Source organism: Alligator mississippiensis, chromosome 14 (genome assembly GCF_030867095.1).
Source record: "Alligator mississippiensis isolate rAllMis1 chromosome 14, rAllMis1, whole genome shotgun sequence".
In the NCBI taxonomy this organism is placed as follows: domain Eukaryota; kingdom Metazoa; phylum Chordata; order Crocodylia; family Alligatoridae; genus Alligator; species Alligator mississippiensis.
Window position 1 is genome coordinate 36,632,416 of NC_081837.1, and position 20,611 is coordinate 36,653,026.

General features: G+C 51.7%; 1 protein-coding gene across 1 annotated transcript in view; it reads right to left on the reverse strand.

The window, feature by feature from the left end:
- Window positions 1–2,233: 2,233 nt before the first annotated feature.
- Window positions 2,234–20,611, reverse strand: part of DEF6 (DEF6 guanine nucleotide exchange factor) — a 32,517-nt gene continuing 14,139 nt past the window's right edge. Inside the window, exons 2-11 of the mRNA XM_059717028.1 lie at window positions 17,304–17,444; window positions 14,432–14,617; window positions 10,466–10,693; window positions 9,058–9,204; window positions 7,899–8,007; window positions 6,869–7,167; window positions 5,983–6,149; window positions 5,166–5,364; window positions 3,781–3,871; window positions 2,234–3,210 (exon numbers count right to left, since the gene is read on the reverse strand). Coding sequence (XP_059573011.1) covers window positions 2,999–3,210; window positions 3,781–3,871; window positions 5,166–5,364; window positions 5,983–6,149; window positions 6,869–7,167; window positions 7,899–8,007; window positions 9,058–9,204; window positions 10,466–10,693; window positions 14,432–14,617; window positions 17,304–17,444 — 1,779 coding nt within the window. The 3' untranslated portion in view covers window positions 2,234–2,998. The remainder of the gene's footprint in view (window positions 3,211–3,780; window positions 3,872–5,165; window positions 5,365–5,982; window positions 6,150–6,868; window positions 7,168–7,898; window positions 8,008–9,057; window positions 9,205–10,465; window positions 10,694–14,431; window positions 14,618–17,303; window positions 17,445–20,611) is intronic.

Consider the following 20,611-nt stretch of genomic DNA (forward strand, 5'->3'; position numbering starts at 1 on the left):
GGGTGGAATCAAACTGCTGTCACAAACTGCCCTCTGCTGGACAAACGCAGAAGTCACCCATACATCGTGGGTCCTTTGCTGCGACCGACCAACAGAGATCATCCTGCAGTGTCAATGGGAAGGGTGACAAGGTTCCTTGGGTGAATTTGATCTCTTTTATTAGACCAACCCAAATGGTTGGAGAATGGGAAAGGGTGTGCACTTTTGTAGCAACTGCTCTCTCCACAACCCTTGTGATGTCCTGGCTTAGTAACTGTGTAGTGCGAGGCTGTAGGAGGTTACAGATTTACTGTTTCTCTGCTTCAGTCCACAGCCCCTGGCTGGTGGGGTCTAGTCCTCCCTGCGATTCTCTGTCTTGTACTTGTGAGCCTTGGTAGAGGGGCAAATCTCCTCACTTAACCATGACTGTCTACAGCCTGCCTGCTTGAGAGGAAGATCTGAGCACAGAAAGGGTTGGCAATCACTGTCCTAGTCCCATCCTATCAGTGGGATCATTTTGTGTGAAATGCAGGGCAGACAAGGCCTTTCTCCCCCCTTTGGCTGCTGTATGGAAAATAGGATCGTGGTGTTTTAACAGCGGGACCCTCAACAAAGATGAGTCCTGTTGCTAACACAGTGAATCTTTGTATCTGAGGGCAGCTGTGCAGTGCCAGATAGCCAGGCACAAAACTTGCAAATAAAGTGACTCTTCTCATAGGAGGTTTAATTAAGGGTAATAGTCAAGCAATACCATTAAAATAATAGTTTGATGGGAAACTGCCCAGAGAAGCACAAAGTAGGAGAGAGCGGGCAACCTCGTCATAAGTGGTGGAGAGTTAATAAGAACTGACTGGGGGTCACTCCAAACCCAGCATTTTACAGCAGGTGCTTCTATGAGTGCCAGCTTTCAACATATTCCTTATTTTAGTCTGGCCTTTTTATTGCATTGGGCACATGGCCTTAAGACAGAGACTGATAGGAATATTTTGAAGCAGAGGTGCTGGGAAAAAGGAACCTGAGGGTGGCATTTTCAAGGCCAAGGTTGCCAGAACACTTGGCTTTTGGGTTTCGTCTTCCTGGGTATAAATGTAGTGATGTGGACAGCCCAAGAGCCCAGCTATTTAAGAAACTTGACAGATCCACCTGCCACTGAATTTGCAGCACAGACAAATGTGAGGTTTAAAGATCCAGTCCAAGACCTTTCAGAGTCAATGGGAGTCTTTCTATTGCTTTCAATGAGCGTTGGACTGGGCCCTAATTAACCACTGTGTCTGAAATGGGAATGGCTGCACAGTCCTGGAGACTGAGGGCCTATAAATTTAGCCAGATGGCTAAACAACTTACCATGCATGCCCCTCATTAGCATCATATCAAAGCAGTCATTCTCTAGGATGTTTTTGTCCTCACACCCTCCTCCCCCAAGAGGCAGGGGAAGCTAGTATCCCAACTGTACATCCAGGGGCTTATCGTCCTGGGAAGCTGTGAGTCCTAATGCTACTACTAGTAAATGGGAATTCTCCTTTGGGCTCAGAGGGAAGGACATGTATGCTGAGTGCAGAGGCTGCTTGATAATACCTGGCTTCTATAAAACCCTCTTCATCTTTAGCTCTCCAGGAGTTGAATGCCATTGGCTATAGCATTGCCATTAGAAAAGGAGGCCTCAGAAAGATTTAGATTAGAAAATTCAGGCTTGGTGAGTTCCAGATGATCCTACAGGCTAAGTACAAACAGTCAAAAAGCCTGAGGCTGAATCGATTCAATCTTTGCAGGTTAGTTTAAGCTGCGTAGATTAAACCAATAAGCAAGTGAACAGACATTCACTTTTGATTCCAGAAATGCAGCCACGTGCCTGCAGTGGCCCAAGCCAGAAGCCAGGGGGTGCTAGAGTACACCTTCCTGCTTGGCTGGAGCAGACAGCTTGCACCAAGGCTAGCCTGCCCACCCTGGTAAAGCATCCTGGGATGCTGTGGGACTGTGAGTTAACTTGAATGTGGAGGGGATCTGGGACAGCTCAATAAACTGATTTAATCTAAATCAGTCAAGTCTGATACTACACCCATCCAGGCTTATCTTAAACCAGTTCCAGCCACTTTGAAAGTGTTTTATGTACACTGAACTTCTGTTGTGTTACAGATTTGAAACAATTTCAAATCACTTATACCGGTTTATGTGCAACTCCTGTCCCTAGCCATAGTGACAGGAGAACAAGCAAACCAATGACATCTGGAGAGTGAAATCTGAGCGCTGAGAGATGTGAAGATCACTTCCAAAGCTTTATTTCTGGTTTACAGCTACGTGACTCCAGTGGCTAACAAACACCCTTAGAGAAAGCACATGCTTGTTAAAGAGCCCCCGCCCCTTCTACGAAGGTGTGAAAACATCCAGTGCCCGCACTAATGAGGTCCTTCTGAACAGTTAGGGAAGATAAGGCTTTTGAGTATCTTTTCGAAGAAGCGAAAAAGGGCACAGCTCCATTTTTCAGGGTCCTTTGGCAGGCACCCTTAAGAGAACCATGCACTTTGTAGCTCAGCAAATTGAACAGCAGAAGTTGCCATTAGAAACAAATGGGAAATCCTGACATCAGGGGTGGCCAGAGCAAGGTCCACGGGCCAAACACAGACTGCAGAATCCTATAATAGGATGCACAGCCACCCTCAGCTTTTATAGGGAGGGGGCTGCAGGCTGCTCAGGTCAAGATGGAGCAGAACATGCTGGGAGTTGTACCGTCCAGGGGCTGCACCTATGCAGCACAGAGGCTGGGACCTGCCAATGTCTTCACGAGTCAGGAGTGGCTATAGGTCTCCTTGCAAGTTGCCTCTGCAGAGAAGGGATGAACAGAGTGGAAGCGTGTCGGCCCTAGATGTGTTACACATCCCTCCTATAGCATCAGTGGTGTCTCTAGTATATGCGTCTATGCACTGCACTTGTCTCCACACACAGATCCCCATATTGACTGCTCTTCTAGTCTGATTTTACCAGGCCCCGCAGTTCGGCTCCAGGCTGTGCCATGCTGCTGTGGCTATTCGGAGGGTTCTGTGGCCATGGTGTCTGCGTCAGGAGACAGCGAGAGCCTCCTGGCTTCCCCATTGTTCACGGTTTCCTTGCTCTCTTCCAGCACGGGATCGCAGATTTTATCTTCTGGTTTCTGCTTGAGCTTAAGTGACGAGTCCCTCCTGGCAAGGAGCGTGGGCTGGAACCCAGGGAACCCTCCGCTCAGCGTTGAACGCTTCTCTGGGAACAGACACAAACAAAGGATTATTTCCCACAGCAAATGCAGCTTTGGACAAAGGCTGCCCACCCATGAGCCTCTCACCATTGTTATAACAGCGTGATATGGCAGCCGTTCATCCCGAAGCATTTTACAAGCTACAATGTATTGTCACATGTCACCCACTACTGAAATGCAACCACTTCTGGGGTGGAGTATGGCAGCCAGTAAACAGTGAAGAGCAAGCGCTGAAGACAGCAAGGGGGAAAAGAGACAGAAGGTAATCACATCCCTGCTTCTGGGAGGAGGGGCACAGGTTCTTCAAGCACTTACAGCCTTGATTTTATATCTGATCTGGAAGAGGATGGCACTCTCCCACAACGAGTTCAGACTTGATTGCAAAGAACACAGCTAAGAGATTCAATAGTATTTCCACTAACAGTACAGAAGTGTGCTTTGAAGGCCACCAGAGTAATAGCCAGGCCCAACTCTACTGAGCTGGTGGGGTACAGAAGTACTGCAAAGCTGACACGGCTGCAGCTCTCAGACTCAGCTATATCTAGTCCCGAGGCCTTGGCTGGCCCAGCTCTCACCTCCTGGCCCAATGGGGTGCATCAGTCGGTTCATCTGCACATTCCAGTGCTTGACATTGGTGCTGGCCTGTCGCAGCTTCCTCTGGGCCACCTGAAACAAAGAGGAGGAGAAGACTGTCATGACAGGATGCCTGCAGCCAGCCTGCCCAGCCCACAAAGCCCAGTGGTTACCATCCTCACTGCACAAGAACTGGGCCTCGATCTTAAGCTGCCTTGGCAAATGGAGCCTGATCCAAACCATTCAGGTCCTGCTTTGGCAGGTATGCCAGTTTGAGATGGGCCCAGGAACTGGAATCAGCTCTTGGAAACTAGGAATCCCATGCACTGAAGGAGTATGCCATATGTGGACTGTAGTCCCAGATGTATCGTGGGTCGCTAACCCAGCCTTAGTCAGTTTGCTCAGGGCTGCCCTGTCCTGGCCTGCATTCTTGCTGCACTAAATCCCTTTGCACTGTCATCTCTGCTGTCCATCAGGCATTCCCTTGTAATCCCTGCAGGGCAAGACTCTTGCCTTCTTTTACCGCCACTCAGTGCCAGGCACACAGTTGGCATGGCACAGACACTGAACAGACAGCTGCAATAAATCCACTGCAGTGTGGAAAGGTGGTTGGTGGTTTGCTCTGCCAGCCCTCGAGCCCTGCTCTGTCATCAGCACACTTCTCACTTGCGAGGTGAAGGCAAAGGAGCAACTCCCCAAATCAACCACCTCCTCTCTGACTTCCAGGATTCACTAGGAACCTGCTTGCGACAGCTGGGACTGGACTGTCAGCATGTGCTGCCTCCTTGTGATCCATCACAGAGGAGACTGCTGCTGTACCTAATGGAGCACCTTCAGCTCAAGTGGTAGAGGCCTGTGCTATGGGGCTGGAAGGAGCAGGTCCAAACCCCTCTGCTGATCCAGGCTGAGACTGTTACTCAGGCAAAACAAATTCTGGAACTGGAACAGACTCTGCTCCCTCCCAGAGAGCTGAAAGCAAAGCCCCCTAGGCAGCATTTGGGACTCTGTCCATTAGTGCAGCTGGGGATCATCAGACCCTGTGCCCAGCAATGCAGAGTATCTGGCTACTGCTTGATGCCCGTAACTCAGCCACATTAGACAGAAGGGAGCTGTGCTTGTTGGATGGCCCCTGCCCTCCAGTTTAACAGGGCTGTAATTTTGTCACCAGCAATGCAGCTATTCTGTGTTTATGCAATGGGAGAACAAACCAGACCAAAGGAGATGTACATGCTAAGCATAAATCCCTTGGCTTTTTCTAGCGTGGACACACTGATTTCAGCTACAGAAAAGCTATCCTGTAGTGGGGGAGGCTCTGAGGGCAGGCTGGGTAAATATCTCCCATAAACATTAATGATGGCCAGGGATGTGGAGCTGCCCCGATGCTCACCATGACATCCTGGTCCACCCGCTGCCTGTTCACTCTCACTTCTTCCAGCTGCTTCTGGGCTTCTTCCAAGTATTTATTTTTGTTTTCCATCTCCTGCTTGAGGACCAGCTTTTCCCGCTGGGTCTTGATGATATACTCCTCCTGCTCCTCCTTCAGCTTCATCAGCTCCTTCAGTTTCTCCTCTTCCTCAGACAGCAATCTGCAGAGGAAATGCTCAAGGTGGTCACAGAAGAGCCTGTACCAGTGCTCCAGTGACACCAACACCCAGGAGGGTCAGAGGTAATTCCTGACCTCAGCCAGCAGGAGCCAATGGTGGGACTGGCATGTGGACGCTAGTTGGAAAGGGTTGGCACTGCAAGGAAGCATGTGTAGGAGCACTAGCTATGTGAGAGAAACTCACAGCTGCTCCTGTCTCTGGCAGAGTGCAGAGGAGTGAAGGGGGCATTTGCTGGTGTTGTGCCTGCAAACCTGTGACCTTGGGAGCAGGAGCTCAGGAAGCAGGAACTTCTACTCTCTGGCTTAAAGGATGAAGCTCAGTTGACCAAGGCAGGAACAGGCTTATCAACCTCCATCTGCAGCCCGGGCACCAGCAGAAGGGGACGCAGCACCACAGGGAGTGGGCATGGTCTATACCTGCTGTGGGCAACATCACAGCTACCCAGGCCCAACCTGCCCCAGGAGGCAGCACTGCAGGAAGGGAGGCAATAGCACAAGCTATGAGGCCTGCTCCCAACTCCTCTGGGCTGTAAGGAGCAGGCGGGGGGGGTGGGGGGGCCACTGGCAGCATGGGTATGAAGGTGTCTCTCTCCAGCCGCACCTGGCCTGGGCGTATCTCACAGATTCCTCGTCCTGGCGTGCTTTCACCTCCTGCTGCAGCGCCTCCTGCAGCCGCTTCTGCATCTCCTCCAGCTCCACGATCCGCTTGCGCTGACGCTCAGCCTCGGCCTCCTTCAGGACCATCTCAGCCTGCATGGAGGCCCGAGCCTGCAGAGCCAGGGAGAGGGCAGTGGTCAGTACGGGGTGCATGTGGCCAGTGGCTGAGATTGCTGCTTCTTTTTTTTTTTTAAAGAAATTTTTCATGTTCCAAGCCAACTCAGCCAAATCAAGTCCAAATCCATGAGTTAGTCCAGAACCATAAGTGGCCCTACAACCAGCAAATATCCTCCACCCCTGCCAGGGGCTTCTGATATTTCCAAAGTCTTTTGGCAGGCATCCTACATGCAGGCCCAAGCCCGGAGCCTTGGGGTTTGGATGCCCCCAAGTTTTGCCTGCCCTCAGCCACCTGGCCACCTTGATTTCCCAGCTCTTCCAGACACTGCCTGGCTGGGAAATCTCTTCCCCCTCCAGGACCCTTGAATGCAAAGAGCCATGGTCAGGAGACAGGGCACCACTGCCATCTCTTTCTTTTTGGTGGGGAAAACAGAGCGGGGAAGTTTACCCTGGGATCTCTGACCTGCTGGAGAATCTGAGGAGGCAGGCAAGGGGAAAGCCTCAATGCAGGACTGCAAGAAAGGGATCCCCAAATGCAGGGACAGCCCCAGCAACAGGAAGGGCTTGTGATGGAAACTGAGGGACTTGTACGGACTGCCCTGGAGCTTGCTAGTGAACAGGCCCAGGAGGAATCTTGTCCCCATGAGCTGCCACATAAGTGACAGCGGGGGAAGCCTCCCCAGCAAAGGCACCACCTTCCCCTGCCGGCCAACCTGCTCAGCCTCCTGCAGCTGGATCTCCAAGGTCCTCTGCATCTCCTCGTGCTGCAGCCTGCGCCGCTGCTCCTCTTCCTGCAGCAGCAGCTCCGCTTGCCGCTGCGCCTCCTTCAGCAGCTCCAGCTCCTGCAGCTTCCTCTCCTTCTCCTCCTGCAGCTGCTTGAGGCGCTGCATCTCTTCCTCCTTGGCGGCCTTCCGCTTCTCCCGTTGTTCCCGCTGCTCCCGACGCTTCTGCTTCAGGTCCTTGTGCAGGGACTTCTTACCCTCGGCTTGCAGCCGGATCGCTGTCTGGATGGCTGCAAGGCAAGGAGGGAAGCTCGCCATGGATCCAGGGACTGCAGTGTCCGAGCAGCCACCTGGCCAGAGCATGGCCTAGGCAAATGAGATTGGAGGCCTGGGGGACAGGACTCCCAGTGCTGCGCTCTGCCGTTGGACACCACTTGATGCACTTGCATGTAAAATGCAGTCAATGGTGTTACCTGTCCGTACCACTGACTCAGGGCCTGGACACACAAAATATTAAGTCCTGGGGTAACGGTGGATACACGACAGCTATTCTGGTATAACTTACGTGGGCATAGTTTCACCTCTGATTTTTCCTGGGGTAACTACGCTGGGTTCTTGTACATTATACCAGTGCAAAGCTATACCTCATGGGCCGTTCCTTTTTACACTGCTATACAGGCAAGGTACATGGGTGCAGATCCCTCAAGTGTCCAGGCCTCGTTGAGTGACTTCAAAGCAAAGCCTGCTGAAACCCACTGACTTCAAGGGGAACAAGAGCACAAGCAGTTGCCTGCACTGAAGCCCATGGGCATCATCAGCCTCTTGAAGAAGGATGTGGACTCTCTGTGCTATGGGCATGGCCCATCCTCCCCAGGGGCTGGGGATGTGGTGAAAGAGCAGGGCACTAACAGCTCTGGACTGCAGCCTCTGCTATTTCTAGGGCTTTCCTCTCCAGGGGAAGAGGAAGCCAGGAGGGAGCTGGGAAAGGGTGAGAGGGCAGAGCAGGTACTGTGGTACATACCCAGCGTCCACTCCTGCCGCTGCCTGGTGTCCGAGGCACTCATTTCATACGTCCGGGAAGAGGTTTTCACACAGAACATGCACCGCTTCCCATCCCGGTCAGGCAGGACCTGCAGAGAGAGGTTGGGGAGGGAGGGAGTGTCATGGCACCCCTGCCCACAGCCCAGGGCAGCCACCACCCAACCCCGCCAGGTCTCCCAACTTCCTACCCGACAACTCCCCATTCACCGCTTCCCCATATCCCCTGCCTCTTCTGCCCCTTGGTCCTGGATGCAGAGGCAGGATGGTCAAAAGAAACGTTCATTCCTCTCCGCTTGAGTCTCTAGATCAGTGAAAATGGGGGAAGAAGGGAGCACTCCCAGGCCCTCTGTTAACCCCTCCTTTGCTGAAGGAAAGCCATTGTGGCAGCAAACTTGTAAATGCCAGAGTCTTGCCAAATTAGCATTACTGGGATAAGTGCCAGCTGTAGAAATGCCCCTTCCTTACTTTGCCCCAGGCACGCACAGGGTGGGAGACAGCACAGCTGCACTTGGCTGGCTAGCATCTGTGCTGCTGTCTCACAAACCAGGCTTGTCAGACACAGCGACTCCCCAAGTCCAGTCCTGAATGTCATGACACCCCACGACAGCAGCAAGGAAACGTGGGCTGGAGTGGGCCCTAGTGAAAAGAGGCTGTATTGAGAGCTTGAGCACCAAGTCTTTGCTTTCTCTGTGCCCAAGATGCCTCCTGTCTGGTCTGGCCCAGTCTCTAGAGGCCATTTGTTCCTTGGTCTCTCCACAGACAATCGGTTAGGGCCAGTTGTAAAAGTGATTGAGGGGTGGCCTGGCAGGAACTGGCCTGAGATATAGCAAACTCAAATCAAGTAGAAAAACCATCACCTATTGCCCTCCTTGCCTTAGCCTGTAAACAATCTACTGGTTCTGGTTCTTCTACATCACTCATCACGGTGGGATCCAGCCTCAGGGGAACTACTGGCAGAAATGGTCTGATGCATTCCCAATGCTTTTCCAAGGCTATTACCCAGTACCTGCTATCACTTGTAACAGCAGCACGTGGCTCCATCTCTCTTACACACACACTTAGGTATTAGCGATTACCCCCATGAGACAGATGAGCCCAGTCACCCCACGAGCCCCCTCCACCAGAGCCTGGGTGCTCACCTCCACGCAGCAATGCTTGTCAAGGGCAATGCTCCCCTTCTTCTCCTTCCGCTCCTCACTCACGTAGTAAGAAAGGCTGCTTGGCTTCAGTGTGAACCACCGCTCGGACCAGTTCCTCCTCAGCTGGCCCTTCTTCCAGAGGTAACCCTGTAGCCAGAGACAGGCAGGGACTCACAGTCCAGGGGCTGCACCAAGCCTTGCCCCCATCCTGTGAGTTTAATGGAGGGGACTGTAACTGGTTCCTGCCATGGTTATTTCAGATACCACACTTCAGCCTGGGTCCAGCTACCAGGTGATTTGTCCTCAGGGCCACCTAGGTGCATCTGCACCCACTAATCTTCCTAGCAGAGGGCCCAGGGGTGCACGCTGGATAAATCTCAGCCACTGTCCCTTGGGGCATCAGGAGGACGTACACACATGGCCCAGTGTCAGCAGCCAAGAAGCTGCGTGTCCTGGTATGCTAGAACTGCACAGGGAGCTGGGAGGACCAGTCATACCAGTTACATGGGCTCTAGGTCCTGGCCACACAGTAAAACACAGCAGTGTGCTGACCTGAGTCTAGGAATACAGCCTTGGCCTCCAGCACGGGTAGCTCCCACATTACCCACCGTGTGCTGCCTGTGGTGTTAACGGCCAGAACATGTTTAGAGCCAGCAGCTGGCTGCAAACTGTGTTACAAGTGTGAACAGGCTTTTCTCTCCCAAAAAAGCCAATGCCTTCCTGTGCTTCTGACCAGCCACATGCAGACTCGGGCTTTACAGAGACACTTGGCTACATGTCTAAGACCTTCCAGGATCTCAGACTGTGGGGAAGACAAGAGCTGCTTCCACCCTACAGGTGGGTGAATCAAGGCAGCCTGATGTGGCCCAGGTTAGGGAGCGAATGTGACATGAAGACCACCCCAGATCCCCCTATTTCCCCATTCCTTGCTTGAAGCCACCAGCATGACTGATGCCTGATCGGATACGCTGGGTGCTGTGTTCCCATATAGCAGTGAAAAGACCTGGAGCTGGCACCCTTGCCAGACTCATCCCTGGGGTGTCTCTTGGGGTACTGGCTTTCCAGGAAGGAGTGGGACAGAGTCCAAAGCCCTCCAGGGAGGCTCTCTGGGCTATTCTTAGGTGACTGTGTCTTTCCTGCTTTGAATTGCTCTTTGTTCTCAGCTGGGTGGGATCACAGTGGGGTTTCTCAGTGCATCACAGCCTCTGCCCTTGCCCATATGGGGGTGAGAAGAGCAGCAGAGAGAGGGAAGGGCATTCCCAGGCAAGAGCTCCGTTTTCCTCTAGATGTACACTACACGGACCCACGGCCCAGGTTAGAGTGAGGAGCATTCGCAGCCCGTTTCCATAGGGGTGGGATCCCAAGCCAAGCTCCTCTCCTGTCCCCCAGAGCGTGAGGAGCTCCTTGCCTGCTTGAGTACGTCCTCAATGACCTCCTGATACACCTCTTCGATGGCCATGCTCACGGCCTCCTGCTCGATCCCCCGCAGGAAGCGCCCTGAGTTCACCAGGTCCAGGAACTGCCAGACCGTCAGGCCACCCTGCTGCTGGGGCTCCTGGGAGAGGTAGTCGTCCAGCTCACAGCTGTTCAGCTCCACGTTCATGGCAGTGCAGATCTTCTTCAGCAGATACTCCACCTGCAGTCAGGAGAAGTCAGATGCCAGGGGGAGGGCAAAGCAGGAGCCATTTCCATTTGCTGAGCCCCCAGACCCACCTCTGTTTCCACCCCAGGAACTTCTAGAAAGCAGGAGGCACCCCCATTTCTAGTCATTTCCAACCCAGGGCTCTCAGAAACCATGAGACAACTTGCTTTCTATCCAAGGTACTGAGAAATCCCCATTTTCAACCCAGGAACCTCCAGAGATCATGAGGCACCCCCATTTCTACACAAAGATGCAGGATCATTCCCATTTCCACCACAGGACCTCCATTTCCATCTCAGGCAGACCTCATTTCCACCCAAAGGAAACCCAAGAATCCTCCCTTTTACTCCAGAATTCCCCAAAACCACTAGTGACTCTCCTCAAAACTCAAAGCAACCAATGCCAGGACAGTGGTTTCAAAACTGTCGACTATATCTCTTCACTTATCACTGCTCTCTGCTGCATTCAGCTTTTCTTCGCAGGCCAGCATGACACGAGGGCCACTGCAACTTCTGTTTACAGATGTTGCGCATGCGGGTAACCCGGTGCACGCACAGGCCTGCATCTCTGCAGACATCAAGCATCCCTTAAGTACATTAAATTCTCCCTCCTAGGACTCCATCATGTTGCCTTCATGTCAGCAGCCCATCCAGAGGCCTGGAGAAGCTTGCATGCAGCTGCATGAAGACTCAGGAAGTCAGCACAGCATTTTTTTTTGTTTTCTTTTGTTTTAACTCTCGGTTCAGATTTGGGAAATTTTCTTCAGAACTGCAAGGGCAAGCAACTTAAAAAATATAAATAAATCAAAAAGCGTAGATTCTGCAAAAATTGGATCTGTCCGGAAGGGGGAGCGGAGAGAGTGAAGGGGCTGGATAGATCCCTCCGATGTGCCAGACCTGGTCCGTGTCTTTCAATAAAAAAAGAAATCAGCTTCAAACCCAGCTTCGGGAGCTGGGTGGAGTTTATTTGACTGAGTGTTTCTCAGCCACCTCTCACTACCCAGGGGCTGAGCTGGAGCCCGCAGGGGAAGGCAGAGCTCCATGCCCAGATAACTTTGCTGAAGTCAGTGTGGTTTAACTGTAGGGTAACTAAAGGCAGGACAGCAGGCCGAGTTCCCCTGGCGGGCTGCGCTTTCTGTCCCCTCCACCAGCTTGATGTGAAAGTGGCCAGGGGGCACTGGGGGGGAAAGCACCCCACCCCCAGTATGAGGCACTTAAGCAGATAGATAATTCAGTGTGTCAAGGCAGGAAATCTCTCTCTTGGGGAACAGGAAGTGCGGTTGCTGTCAATGCAGACGTTGCTCCGGTTTGTGCTGATCTAAAGGGGAGATGGAGCAAGAGCAGCAGCCGCACGGTGGGAGCAGATGACAGCTGCCAGCCTGACCACGATTAGCCTCACCAGCCCAGAGCCGGACAAGCATGGGCAAGGGCAGGAGTGGGCTTGGTCGGCCCTGCGGTGCTGGCGAGGCTGCTGTTAGCTTTAAGGCAAGCATCATGCCCCCCGCACCTCCCCCCTCCACTTCTGCTCCCCCGCTTCCTCCCTCCACCAAGGCCTGTGGATTAGAGAACCACCTGATGGAGACTCTAGACCTGCAGCAAGTCACCATAAAAACCTCACTTTCTTCCCACATGCCTTGTGGAATTTAGAGATTACTTTTAGCCCTTTTGGCCGAACAACTGATTCGCCTCCTTTAACTCTTTGGATGCCGTGGGCGTCTTTCATGCACACGTTTAACAGCCTGGGTCAGAGCACTCCCTCTCTGACTTAAGCTGGGGCCGGTGGAGCTCCATCACAGCTCTTGCCATTACTAAGATGCAGCTAAACTGACCGATCACCCCAAACATTCTGGAAGAGCCTCGTATTTGGGGTTTGTCCCCCCAAGACATCCCAGAGATAGGACTTTTGCTCCCCACAAATTGACCCCAGAGGGGTCAGGCAAGGTCCTGCTGAGAAGATGCTGCCTGGCACAGTGCTCAGGCAGGCAGACGGCTTCCCAGGCCCCCAGAGAGGCAGAATCAGAGGGCAGGGAGGACCTCGAGGGGCACATAGCCCCCACCCCACAGAGAAGGGACACATTTTCCAGGTGGCCACATTTGACATGCACGCTTCCCAAGAGAGCTACAAATTTGCCTTAAAGGCAACCGACAGCTCAAGCTGCGGCCTCCTTGCAAAGCTGCACTCATTAGCCTCGGCGCCGAGTGCTGTCCAACTTCCAGCTCAGCACTGTGTGAATGTGGCACTGCACCTGCAGCACCACGCTGCAGCGGCTACATGACTTCTGCTCCAGGAAGTCCATGGTGCCTCTGGGACTGTGTCTTGGATTTTGCTCCCCAAAGGCTTGGTGCAGCCCCTGGGGACCCTCTGTCCTAGCACGCAGGGAGTCAGCTGGTTCAGAGGGTGCAAGAGGGTTTTTTTTGTGAAGTAGCAGCCCCCACTGGGTATGCACTATGGACGTGAAGCAGCTGGTGCTCGGGCATTGTGAGCTCATTGGGTTCCTGCGGCTTTCAGTGCATTTGCAAGGGGCCTGCTCCTCCACAATCTCTCTGGAAAGTGTGGATGTGCCTGTGAAACGTGTGCGCACAGCCAGCCAGCCTCTGGCCTTGGCTGGGTAGGTCTCGGTGGCAAGAGCTCAGAGAGGACATGAGCCAGGCATGGTCATAGGCTTCAGGCCTCTTTGTTGTTGACCGACACCTTTGGCTGCTCACACATTTCAGAGACACAGCATGGGTGAGATCGGGGTGCAGCTGAGGCAGGTGCAATGTGAGCTTCCAGCACCAGCCCCCACCCAGCCTCACATCTTGGCAACAGCTGTGCCCACACCGTACAATCAAGCTGGAGTCAAGAACAAGTGTGAGACATGGCTGTCCTTGGCCCTTTGCCAGCACAGCATGATTGAATGTGCTTTACCAAGGGAGCTGAGCCCCCATTGATGGGAAAAAGCCACACTAGATAGCTTATGAAACCCAGCCTCTCGCACTTCCCCAGCTGTCAGGACACCTTCAAGAACCATCACCTGGCTCAGGGCATTTGGCTTTCCCTTGTAGAAGCCGAGCTGCCTCCCCTGGGGACTGGCTCTGCCTCAGCTACTCCCCTTCCTGTCTGAAAACACAGCGCTGCCCCACTTCTACTGCCTGCGATAGCATGGCTTGTGGTTAGCCAGCTTTCAGATCCTAAGCCGAGGGCAACTGTGTAGAGAATGCCACACACCACTGTCCTGTACAGCTTCACACCACCTCCTTCCAGCTGTCCCCATCTCTCTCACAACTTCTTATCATCGCTGTCCTGATGGTCCAGCCACGGGCCAAGCAGTCCAGGTGACCCAACCCTGCTCTCTCTCTCTAGACCCTAGAAGGAAATCGTATCCCCATGGCTCGTTCAGCCCTTGACCTCTCTGCTAGGGCTGTGCAAAGTACCGCTTACAGCAGGGAGGAAGGGGGTTGAGAGGTAGGCCTATGCCTCTACTGATGTGGCTCTGAGACCCAACACACTCATTTCATGTAGGCCAGCAAATAGCTGGCAGATGATAGCAGATTGCTGACCTAAGCCTGAATCGTGGCTCCCTCCTATAACCGCCCATGTCCTCATCCCTTGCTGTATGCTGAGAGTCGGAAAGAGATGCTGCTTACTACCTGGCGGTCCAATAGCAAACCTGGCATAATCAGGGTCCCTATCCATGATAGCAAAGCTGGGACCCTTCTTGGGGGTGAAATGGAGAAGACAAGGAACTCCTACCTCATCCGGGACCATGACCAGAGGGTATTTGTCTTCAGAGAGGAAATTAAAGAGACACCAGAGCTTGAAGGCATCTTGATGGGACACAACGCTGTTCCCATTTCGGTCTGGCTTGTAATTCTTCTTCGCCGTCAAAGTCCAGCAGAGTTCATCGAAATTCTCCTTGACAAAAGCACCTTCCTCCACCTGCAAACAAGCCCCGTGAACCAATGATGGCTGTGCTGCCACACTACAGAGTCCCAAGGATGATACCACAGTACTCGTCAGCTGGAGGGGAGGGCACTTAGGTCCCCTAGTGCCTCTGTGAAAAGGAAGAGTATCATCCCCGCTTCACATGGGGGGAAATGGAAGCACGGGGAGGGGAAAGCACTGGTCCAAAATCATACAGTGTGTCACTGGCACAACTGGGAATACAACCCAGCAGGAGTCCTGGCTCCTTGTCCACTGCATTCGTCACCAAAACACATCCTCTCTTCACTTTCAGTTTAAACCCAGAGCACAGGGCAGGAGGGAGAGTGCTTCCAGCACTGCAGTATCTCAGCCTCACATCAGAACATCTGCCTTGGAAACCAGCCAAACGCACTTTAGTTCCCCGCTGAGTCCCGAGACTGAGCGACTGCTGCAAAGTACCAAAAGGCAGCACAAAATATGTAATCAAGTTCTAATATATAATAAAATATAGAATATATATTTTATTATATAGTATAATAAAATATATATAATAAAGACCTCCAAGGAAGGAATTCTACCTGATCTACACATCAAAGAGCTACTCAGCACAGCTCACAGAGACACTCTCATGGACCCAGAGGGAGTCAGCCTTCCATCTTCAGCTCCCTCTGTGCAAAAATGAAGTTTGTTTCCTACTTATGGGGACATTTTACCATCTTGTACCATCTATACTTTTCCCACAGCCCAATGAAGGGACTTTGATCCTGAAAGCTTGCATAAAAGGACAATTTTCTTGCAATTTCCCAGTTGGTCTAATAAAAGGTATCATTTTGGAACCAAGAGCTCTAGTTTTTTGTATAATAAAGATCAGCATTTGTGGAGGGGGGGGCCTCCCATCTGGGTCTCAGGGCCTAGTATGAAGCTGGGTGGGGATAATCATCTCTATTTTACAGGAGGAGGGAAACTGAGGCAGAGAAAGCACCCAAGGTCCTTCAGCAGGCCAGCAGAAACACCAGAAATACTACTCTCTGGCCCTTTTATCACAGGACTTTGAAAGTTAGGGCTCCTTTAAAGCCAGTCAGTTTATTCTGTCACTGATTATTTTGAAAGTGTGACACACATGACTGTGACTTTAGGGCTCAGTCATCGCTCACAGCTCTGCAGTTCCTTTTGCTTCAGAAGGGCCCGACAATATTTGCAAACTGTGTACAGTCAGCCCCAGTGAAATGCGGCCACCTCTGGAGTGAAGCGCTGTGTACACATGACGCAGCACTCTCCCAAAGGGCAAAGGAGAGGGAAATTTCTGGGCCACAGGGAAAAAAAAAGAAATTTAGTCTCTTCAAAATTCCCCCCTTGGGACTTCAGTGGTCATGAAGAAACCACCTGGGGTTTTTAAAGGTCTCTTTTGAAAGATCCATCCACAGGATGTTTCAGGGACCTCAGTTAATCGCTTATCAAACACTTGGTCCAGGAGGGATATCAGGATGCGAACCTGTGACCCCACAGATTCTGCACTGGGATGTCTCTTTGTCTGGGCTAATGGTCCCAGGGTAGATCCTTGACTACAGTGCTGAGCGGTGTCATCTTCAACTGCTAAGCCATGCTGTGCACGAACACCTCTGACACACAGGGACCCATATTGTGCAAGCAAGCCCTTGCTTGGGGCACCTAAGAACGGCCCAAGCAACAAGACAGTGCTGAAAGGGAAGCACATCCCATCTCGAACAAGCAAGGCACACCCTGTGCCACAGCACCATACAAAGAGACAGAGGCCAAGACACTAAACCCACAGGGCCAGATCCTGATGCCTCTCTGCAAGAAGTAACCTACACCCCTAGGCTGGTGGAGTAAAGTGCTGTTCAATCCAGATCATCGCAGCCTGTCCTTCAGACACTTAGCTGGGGCCCTTCTTCTTTAAAGAGCATGGTGGAAGAAAGCTGTTAGCAATTTTTCCTCTCCCCACATGCCCAAAGGAAGCAGCTCGTAAAGCATCAAGCTGCGGCGCTGCAGCTTAAGAAACAAAGATGCCTTTGAGCTGCAGGAAAAAGAAAAATCAAAACACACAACCCTTGGCCCCTGGCACCAGGTTCTACTTTCATCCTCCCCTTTCTGCTAAATCAGAAACAAGGTAACAACAACAAAAATCCCACTAAAGGATAAGGGGCTGGAATTTCCTGCCAGGTTTTCCACCCTGGGCGATTTTTACCTCCGGGTATCATCACCCTTTCGGAAATACTGACACAGCGGCCTCACCACACAGAGGCCTGTCTGAGTGGAAGGGATGACTTTGTTTGCAAAAACCTGTCACAAGGCTAAAAGCATTCAGCCTTTCTCTAGCATTTTCATTCTTCCAACTTCCCCCGCCCTGGCTGTAAAACATGCATTTTTCCCTACCGCCCTGGCAAGTGCGTGTGTTATGTCCTCACCTGTGTCTAACTGGAAGGGGACAGGAGTCTGGTTAGCCCCAGCTCTTTAGCTCTGGTTTGTGGGTCTGGAAGCCCCCAGTTCAAGCCCAGATGGTGACCATCAGACCTACAGACCCCTTAATCCCAGTCAAGCGGTTTCCTTCCCAATGGGAAAATGCATCTAAACCTACCAACAAGGGGTGCTCCTGAGACGTGACTAGCTGCCGAAAGGAAAGGAATTGAATTTCATCCTAGTTGAGCAGCAGCTGGGAACCAGTGAGAGCAAAGGTACTCACCTTGTCCAGGATGTATTTGTTGAGGTATGGCATGTAGCCCTGGCTCGAGACCGGCCCGTCGTCGTCATCCCGGAAATGCTCCTCCAGCGCCACCGGGTCGTGTGGGATGTGAAGTACCGTGTACAGGTTGTGACTGAGCACCTGGCACAGAAAGAAGAACTTGCTCTGCATGGCTTCTGGGCACCGCTCTCTGCGATAAAGAAAGGTGCCCCACACTGACACAGGGGGACCTGCCTGCCTGTTTTCGTGTGTCCTGGGCCGGGGTGCTGTGGTGTCTCGGCCCCTATCTTGCATTCGTGTCCAAACAACCCTCCAGAAGTCAGAGAGGTGCTACCACGGGTGCAACAAGGGATTCCTGGAAAGCTGCATCCCAATGAAAGGGATATGTTTCAAAGGGGAGGCAGCTCTGGGGCCCATGGCCATTGATTACCCCATGTAAAGCAGAATACTTTCTACCCCCTGTAGCCAAGGAGGAGACACAAAACCTCAGGGTAAGAAACAAGCTGATACTGAGCTGCTCTTGGCTGGAGCAATTTAGACCTGGTCCCTAAAGACGCTACTCATGTTGGGCAAGTGTCATTCGAAATGCGGGTCCAAGGATCACATCAAATTCGAGATGTGCTTTCCAGGGTTTCTAGGATGCTACGTCAGTGGGATGGAGGGGGCATGGCAGGAGTGCTGGTGCACGCAGCTTTGTGGATAAAATGTGAGACAGCCTCAAAAGACAGTCCAGGGACAGTCGCTCAGAAATAAAATGTGCTTTGGCTCCATTGGCAGCCACAGGACATTTGTTTTCCATGAAGCAAGTGTACCAGCAAAAGCAATGCACTGGAGAGTAACAGTCACAGGATGAGTTTCACGCTGGCAGCCAGGAACATCTGCCTCTCTTTCCAGATTCTGCATAAACAGAAGCATTTTCCTCAATCAGCCAGGCGCTGGGCACCACTGGGCTGTGTTTAGCCAAGTGGGAATTGGAGTGCCAGGGCAAAGTGGCAGGGGATGAGTGCCCTGTACTTCTAACCAGACACAAAGCTTAACACAAAATTGAGTGCAAACTCTGCTCAGCCTCTGGCTCCTCAGCCCATGCACTGACTGCAGTCTCCTCTCCCCTCCTTAGAGGCAGGTTTGCAAATGCTCCCCAAGGGGTTAGGAGGGGTCTTGGCAAATAATAGCATCCTGCAGGCAGCACGGAGGGGGAACCGTGACAGCAGGCTGTGCCGCGAGTCCCAGAGGTCAGGGAAAGAGTGAAGCAGCATCTGACAAATTGTGTTAGGATCTACCTAAAATGACCTCGGCATGTGCAGGCATGACTTGGATGTTGCTGAAAGCCCAGGCGGGATCTGTGGGAAATTCCAGCCTGCAAGACACACGTGGGACCTCAAAGGATGGGCTAGGCCAGTCGCAGAATTTGGGTGTGGGAAGGATTGGCAGCTGGGCTGCTTCTTGTTATGGGGGCATGGCAGGGTTTTAGCCACTAGGGAGGGTGTGCTCAGGGCCTCTGTCCTTGGGAGTTGGTGTAAACCGAGTTCAATCAGCAAGAAGAGAAGAATCAAGGCAGGCTTTGGCTTCCAGGAACAAAGGGAAACCACAGATCATCATTCAAGGTGCATGGTGTTCCTAGCAACCCATTGGGTAGAGTGCCCGAGCTGTCTGCTGGAAAGAGGTAGAGATATAGCAAATCCCCAAGGGCAGAAAAAGGGGATCTTGACATACATGCACACTGGGTGTGGTGCAGAGCCTATGGGCTGAGGATATGAAGTTCTGCAGGCAACCTAATGCGAGTGGCTAGACTACTGGCAATCAGAGCCGATCAGAAAACTTTGCCAAAACAATTTTCCCTTGGGAAAAGCCAGTTTGATAGAACCAAAAATTGCCACAAAAAAATCAGCAAAATGTTGATGGCATTCTCCTTCCTTATTATTTTAGAATTTCAAAATTTCATTTAGAGAGCTTTTACTTTTTATGGGTTTTCTTTTTTAATTATTTCATGGCGTGTCCTATGTCACAGGGCAAGGAAATAGTTTAAGGCTTAGAAACAAACACTGCCATGCCAACAGGACACACTTTGCTCTAGCAAATAATTTAAGAGTTTCAGGCCTTGCTAAGTAGGCAGCTGCCCTTAATGCTAGTATTTTTTTTTAAATAAAGGGAAGATAAAATACATCAAAATAAAGAAATACTATTTCAGCCAGCAAGTCACATTCTGACACGTCAGGAAGCGTAGTGCTACTGGCACACCGTGAAAGAATGTCATATTACATACACCCAAAAAACCGTAAGATAAAATCAAATTTGAGACACCATTTCAAAATTGTAGCAGCCAGAAGCAACATGCTTGTGAATTAAAACATGTGCCAGAAAAGCCTTTTTGCAGGAAATGTCAACATGATTATTTTCATTCCCGGTCAAAACAAAACTATTTCAAAATAACATTTCCCACAAACTGGGAAGTCTTCATTTTAACCAGCTCTGTTGGATTCCTCTGCAAGTGTGCTGGGGGGGGCATGCACCTCTGCTGTTTGGGATATAATAAAAAGAAGGGGGATGATGCTTTTTGGGACATAATAAAGAGAAGGGGGATGCTTGTTCATCTGAATACAGGGGTGTTAGCCTCTAGCAACCAGTCATCCTCGGCCTTTTTGCTGAGGCTGTTGACAAAAAAGGGTGAATAGCACCAGCTGTGTGCACACATCTGTTTACTGGGGAAAATGGAGTGAGAGCCTGCGAACCCATTTCCCATGACCAGCCCAGCTTGAGATCAGAATTAGGGGCTGCCCCAACACATTGTAAGAGACCATCCCAAAGAGTTTACCACCTAAACCAACCAGACAAATGAGGAGAGGAGAAACAGAGCCTCCAAAAAGAGGAAGTCACTTGCCCAGGGTCGTGTAGCAGATCAGTAGCAGAGATGGAAGACCCTCCAAGTCTGTCCACCCAAATATGCTGCCAATGCAGCACTGCCTGCCCTTCGCCTCCCTTGTATTTGCAGAGTGCCAGTCTGAGGAGTGCTGCACTCTCAGCGGGTCGGGCTACACGGAGCGGGTGGAATTTTCCTCTCTCTGTGGCTCTTGCCAAACAAACCACCCTGCCTGAGGTTATCTACCCCCGGGTGCTTGCAGTCTGTGGCTCCTCTTGCCCAACTGGATTCTCTCTCTCATTCGCCCCATGAATAGATAGGATCATTTTGACTCCACCCAGCATTTAACTGCAGTGCATAAGAGAGCTGCAAATCCTAGCTGGTTGGCTATAATTATATAGTGCACGTACATGCCACAGCTCAGGTCAGGAGAGGGAAGGGATTGCATGAA